Source organism: Sinocyclocheilus rhinocerous, unplaced genomic scaffold (assembly GCF_001515625.1).
Source record: "Sinocyclocheilus rhinocerous isolate Xijiao unplaced genomic scaffold, SAMN03320098_v1.1 scaffold632, whole genome shotgun sequence".
In the NCBI taxonomy this organism is placed as follows: domain Eukaryota; kingdom Metazoa; phylum Chordata; class Actinopteri; order Cypriniformes; family Cyprinidae; genus Sinocyclocheilus; species Sinocyclocheilus rhinocerous.
The window spans coordinates 1,494,194-1,501,214 of record NW_015639247.1 but is presented as its reverse complement, the minus strand read 5'-3'; the positions used below and the strand labels follow the sequence as shown (position 1 = coordinate 1,501,214).

Genomic DNA, 7,021 nt, shown 5'->3' with positions numbered 1-7,021 from the left:
GTGTGTGTGTGTGTGTGTGTGTGTGTCTGTGTCTGTGTGTGTGTGAGCCCAGTAAAAAATGAGTCCCGCTTGCACCGGATGCCGAATCCGCCTCCAGCCACCCACCCAGCCATGTGTGACTCCTGCTCCAGATCACAAGCCGTGAGTCTGGGGAGGGAGGCAGGAAAAGAGGGGGTTTCTGGGGGGCCTGGCAGCGGGCCGCGCTCTGGCTGCACTTGAAACGGGCCGCGCACTCTTTGGCCGCTGTGCATAATTTGCTTCCTCTCTGATGGCTCTCCCTCCTCTTCTGTCTGAAGTCTGCAGGCCATCGGCGAGCATTTATTAGACCGCGGGGAGAGAGAGAGAGACTCATACTGAGAGAATATCTTCTCCTCCTCCTGCTCCTCTCACTCCATTATTCAGTGTCCTCGAGTTTATCTTTATTACAGATCCTGTTTTAATACTCTACTGATTTTGATTGGTATGTACCCTGCCATTCAAAAGCGTTTTAAAGAAATGAATACTTTTATTCAGCAAGGATGCATTAAATTTATCAAAAGTGACAGTAGAGACATTTATAACGTTACAAAAGATTTCTATTTCAAATAAACGCTGTTCTTTTGAACATTGACTAACAGGTCCATTAAATATTATAAATAATATTATATTAAATAATATAAATAACAATGATTTAAATACAAAAATAATAATATAACAAATTCAATATTTGATTTTAATTATGTATTAGTAATGATTAAAATATACAGTTAATAATTTTAATAACATTAGGGTTAAGTGCATCATGGCAGCACAACTGTTTCAACATTGATAATAATCAGAAATGTTTCTTGAGCAGCAAATCCGCATATTAGAATGATTTCTGAAGATCATGTGACACTGAAGACTGGAGTAATGATGCTGAAAATACAGCTTTGATCACAGAAATAAATTACATTTGAACAGATATTCACATAGAAAACAGCTATTTTAAATAGTAATAATATTTCACAATTTTACTGTATTTTACTGATCACATAAATACAGCCTTGGTGAGCATAAAAGGGACTTTTGAACAATAGCGTAAATACCATAGTGCATTAATATAGCAATCATTTATTATATTATCATCTGATACCAACACTGCACTGTTTTTAAGGGATGTGAACATGTGAGTTTACTGGACTGAAAAACTGTAATGCATAAAACGTGTGTGTGTGTGTGTGTGTGTGTGTCTGTGTTCTCAGTAGCCATTAATAATATTTCTGTACTTTTGAGTGTATATCTTGGATTTGCTAGTGAAATGGAGTGGTCATAAAGTCATTTATTGAATATGAATGTTTGGTTTCAGATTCTAGGCAGATGCAGACGTCTCCGTCCTGGTCGTATGAGCAGTCGTACCCTTACCTGGGTCCCATCTCCACCCCAGCGGTTCACCCCACCACACCCATCTCCCCCAGCCGCAGCGCTATACACTGTGAGTTCCACCATGCTGCAGGGACACTTATCTGGTACTTTTTGTGAGGGGTTTGATAAATCGAAATAATACTTTAAAAAAAAAAATGTAATTCTTGTACTCCAATGATTATGTGTTTTATTAAATAAGTTGACATTAAATAAGTATTTAAATAATTAAATAAATATTGCTTCAGTTATCAAACTCTTAATAAAATTAAGTGTCTGATTAATAAATTAATAAATTATTAATATTAGAAAACACCATTAGTTGATCTCTAATCAGTATTCCATTCAGGTAGCTGATATAAACATGCAAAAGAACAGTATATGCCATAAATTAACATAATTAATAATTGCATATAACTAAATCAAAGGTTCACCATTAGATTAAATTTCCGTTCTAGACCAAAATTTGCCTACCATGTTATTTTAGTATTGTTTATATACTATAATAGTATTGTATGTATATAATATCCAGAAACCTACCTTAAAATGTCCAACTGGATATGAGCAAATAAACATTTAAAAAAGTAAAGTAACAGTTTTTTAATTTTTTTTTTTTTTTTTTTTTTTTACTTATTTAGTTTAAATTCTAGTAAATTCTAGTTCATTTTCAGCTCTGAACTCTTACTAAACGACGACTACTGACTCATTTGGGCCTGCATTTAAAGGGATAGTTCACCCAAAAATGAAAATTCTGTCATTAATTACTCACCCTCATGTCGTTCCAAACCCGTAAGACCTTCGTTCATCTTCGGAACACAAATTAAGATATTATTTTTGTTGAAATCCGAGAGCTGTCTGACCCTGCATAGACAGCAACGCAACTGCAATGTTCCCAGGTCCAGAAACATAGCAAGGACATCGGTGAAACAGTCCATGTGACATCAGGGGTTCAACCGTAATGTTATGAAGCTATGAGAATACTTTTTGTGAGCAAAGAAAACAAAAATAACGACCTTATTCAACAATTCCTCTCCTCCTCATCCCTTATGCTGTGGCGCACCGCCATTGTTTAGAGAGTCATAGATATATATACGTAGATGCCTCATTAGCGACTGTTTCTATGGGCCGCAATACGTAAGCCATGTGCCATTTTTGGAACGGTCTGCGACCCCTCGAGCGCAAGTTGACTGTGTGCGTCTACCACAGCAAGTTATACGCATGCATATCTTTGACTTTGAATATTCATTTATTATTGTGGTGAATGATGTCAAGTTGACGGTTCCAAATGGCATCTATACATATCTATGGAGAGAGTATCACGACGCATGTGCTCGCTTCCGCTTCATGTAAACAACGCATCCGCATGGTGCTGATGCTTACGTCAACACAGACATGCATTGTTTATGTGAAGCGGAAGTGATACTCTCTCCACAACGGCGGCATGCCACAGCATAAGGGATGAGGAGGAGAAGAATTGTTGAATAAAGTCGTTATTTTTGTTTTCTTTGCACACAAAAAGTATTCTCTTAGTTTCGTAACATACGGTTAAACCCCTGATGTCACAGGGACTATTTCATCGATGCAATTGCTATGTTTCTGGACCTGGGAACATTGCAGTTGCATTGCTGTCTATGCAGGGTCAGAGAGCTCTCGGATTTCATCAAAAATATCATAATTTGTGTTGTGAAGACGAACGAAGGTCTTACGGGTTTGGAACGACACGAGGGTGAGTAATTAATGACAGAATTTTCATCTTTGGGTGAACTAACCCTTTAATTGTCCAGAGGAGTTTTTTTAACTATATAACCAATCGAGTGTTTTGTGTTCCTGCAGGTCCAGATCTGACGGCGTTCACTGACCCTCGCATGGGTCTGGAGCGTTCCTTCCCATCGCTGCCCTCGCTCCCAGACGGCCGTTTCTCGGACCCGCGTATGCCGTATCCCACCGGAGCATTCACATACACACCCACGCCCGTCACCAGCGCCATCGGCATCGGCATGTCGGCCATGAGCAGCCCGGCGGGCCGCTATCACACGTACTTACCCCCGGCGTACCCCGCGGGCTCCTCGCAGGCTCAGGCCGGCCCCTTCCAGCCCGGCTCGTCCCCGTATCACCTGTACTACAGCAGCGCCGCCGGATCCTACCAGTTCTCCATGATGCCAGCCGGAGGAGGAGGAGGAGAGCGCTCGCCCCCGCGCATCTTACCGCCCTGCACCAACGCCTCCACAGGCTCCGCCCTCCTGCACCCCTCGCTGCCCAATCAGAGCGAGGTGCTGGTGGAGGCCGAAGGAAGCCACAGCAGTTCGCCAACCAGCCTGTCAGTGGAAGCCGTCTGGAGGGTGCTTAATCTCGCTCTCTCTAATAATTAGACTGCATATCAATGGCTCAAGCCTCTGTTATTAGCTCTAAAATTGCATTTTGGAATTTGCAATGGAAGGTTTGGGATGAGGTGCGTAAGAAACACATCTTCTGAACAATGTCTTGAAAATGTACCCTTATGACTGGTTTTGTGCTCCAGGGTCACATATATTAATAGGGACGGGGGGCCCAAAAATTAGTTTTGCCTATGTCACGATAAGAGGTAAATCCGGCCCTGGGAGGAGGGCAGCTGAATGAGGGGGTTTCTGATTGGACTCGACGGACGGACTTTTGTTTTTCACAGCGCAGCATGAGACTCGTTTGTTTTTTAAAGTTGTGGATAGTTTGTATTGTTATTATTAATATTATTGTTATTGTTATTATTATTACTGTTGTTTGTCTCGTCATCACTGTACAACTTTGTTCATCAGTGCCAGATATGTTTAATGTAAAAAAAAACCTCAAGGCCGGAAACAGACTCTACGCAAGTACTCGAACGCTTTGCCGACGTGACGCAAGAAAATGAACACAATTTTGGTGTTAATAAATGCATGTAAGAATAACAGTCCCACCAAACGAAAAGAAAATATATTTGCAACTATCTAGACTTTGCATAAATATGGTATAATAAAATAAAATATTAATAATGCATTTGAGGTTTTTTACTGTACTCTAATGATTACTTATTGTTATATTTCTTGCTTTTGTTATTCTGACAATAATTCAATATTTAAATAAATTTTGCTTCAATTATCAGACACTTCATAAAATAATTAATATCAAAAAGGCAACAGCTGCAAATTATCATTGCATAAATATAATGCTATATGCCATAAATTAAAATAATTAATAAAATATTCATAGTGCATTTTATGTTTTGTTTTGTTTGTTGTAGTTTAATGATTGATTATTTAATTTCTGTTTTTGACAGTGTTAATATTTAAATAATAAATATTGCTTCAGTTATCAGGCACTTAAAAATCATTAATATCAGAAAACAATATCAGTTGATATAAACATGCAAAACAGCTTTACATAAATACAATGCTATATGCTGTAAATAAAATGCATTATTCATATTTTATTAATTATTTTATTTTTATTGTTGTCTGGTTGTTTTATTACTGCTTTTTGACAATAATAATATAATATTTAAATAATAAATATTGATTTAGTTGTCAGACAGATCCAATTCCATTCAGGTAACTGATATAAACATGCAAAATACCTTTGTAAAAATTATTTAAAAAATAATCACAATGCATTTTGTAGCATTTTGTAGTTCTTGTAGTTGTTGCTTTTTGATAATTAGAAATAAATATTCAAACATTATTAAATAAGATAAAAATAAGTCAAATATTGGCTGAGTTATCAGACATGTAATGTAAATAAAATCACAAAACAATGAGTTGATCTCTATTTAGTATTCCATTCAGAATATGATATAAACATGTTGGCTAACTTAAGCTGCTCAGTTCTTTTCTGTAGTCGACCATAGAAGAAGATGATTTACGCTAATGTCCGTCTACAATCTTGTGCATTGCATTCTGACACATTTCTGAATGTAACGATGCATGCAATTGATCTTGTTTGTGTTGAACCTGTGTGGAGTCTGTTTCAGGTCTAGTACTTTTAAACTGTTCCGCAATGAAGAATCCAAATGCGATCCGTTCACGATTGAATGGCGTGAATGGGTCGACAGATGCTCAGTAAGTTTGACTGTGGTTCCTGCAGTGGAAGTGAAGAAAGCGAAGCCTCTGCCGGCGGCGACTCGCTCTGAAGAGCTTCAGCAGACTCTTTACATTTCCAGGTTTACGAGACTTCGCCCGGTCACTGCCTTTCACGCTCGTTCTCTCCGCTAGATTTACAGCGAATTCAAGCTTTCCGACTGATGCGCTCATGTCACAGTTTGCTGGATGGGAGATGGGAGAATCATGGACCTGATAAAGACTCACACACTCGACACGGTTCTCAACCTCCACTATTGTGAAACGAGCAAAACCTTTTGAAATGCAGCTTCGTTTTTTCCTTTTGTCCCTTTTCAACATTTCTTTGGAGAATATAACACTTTGTTGTGAAGAAACTGCTTATTTCTATATCATGTGTGCTGTGTTTCTTTTTTATTAGTGGTATTAGTGTTCAGCGTTTGCAATAATCTACCCTGATGGTATCATACGGTAATTCATTATTACATTCACATAACAAAGTACATGCACTATATGTAATCCAGTTATCATAGTACCCGGTCCAAAAAATGTAATACCATAGTACGTTTTTCATCTTAAAGAGACCATTGCAATTGCTGACAGTGTTTTGCAGAGGCAAGCAACACTCCAGTTTCCTTTAGAAAGTGATTTGCTACTGAAGCACTCAAAACTATCGTTTTAAGGCCAACATGAGATCAAAACCGGCTCAAATTGTATACACCTTCCCTTACCAAAAAGTAGTATACTTCAAGTTTATTTTATTAAGTATACTTAAGTAAATTCAAGTATGTTTTTAAGTATACTTTATGTAGCAAGTATACAAATATCAGTGTACTAGTAGTATACTTGTAAGTGTACTATTTCAATACTCCTTGGGACTAAATTGGCCCACTTTCTAGTATATAAAAGTATACTTTTAAGTATACTTTAAGTATAACAGTAGTAAACTTTAAGTACACAACTAGTTTACAACAATATTTCAGCTTGTACTGCAACTATACTAAAAGTGAACATATGAATACTGATAGTTTTCTAATTAAATACTTGTAGTAGCATTTTTAGTACACTTTGAAGTAGTCTTAGTAAACTACTAGTTTAGTAGTTTTATACTGCAAGTATACTCGTAAGTTTTCTTTAAGTGAACTTTACATCATACTTTAAGTATACTACTATGTCCCTATTTAGGTATTAATTCGTATATATTTTGTTACATGAATATCTGAACATACAAAACATCAAAAGAACAGGGTATCTGCTTGTAAACAAAAACATTTTATTCTAGCTTCATGCATTCTTTTTTTAAACACTTGAATGTAGGTAAGTTTCATAAATAATACAAAAAAAAGAAATAAACAACATTTTGAACAAAAAGCTGAAAAAAAGACTATGAATTGGATTCAGAATGATAATCAAAACGCAGATAAAGTCGATCAACACCCCAAAGCTTGACAGTCATTATTACCTCTTCATTGGTCGACATTACATCAACTTTACACAGTTTTGATGCTGTTTTATGTCTGATGATCGTGTTAGAATACATGTGGAAGCATCTGTTGTTTCGGTTTCTTCTTCACTTG

General features: G+C 37.1%; 1 protein-coding gene across 1 annotated transcript in view; it reads left to right on the top strand.

Annotated features, from left to right (window-relative positions):
* Nucleotides 1–3,749, top strand: part of LOC107751097 (runt-related transcription factor 1-like) — a 16,410-nt gene extending 12,661 nt beyond the window's left edge. Inside the window, exons 5-6 of the mRNA XM_016566699.1 lie at nt 1,328–1,453; nt 3,214–3,749. Of these exons, the coding sequence (XP_016422185.1) occupies nt 1,328–1,453; nt 3,214–3,749 (662 nt within the window). The remainder of the gene's footprint in view (nt 1–1,327; nt 1,454–3,213) is intronic.
* Nucleotides 3,750–7,021: the final 3,272 nt, after the last annotated feature.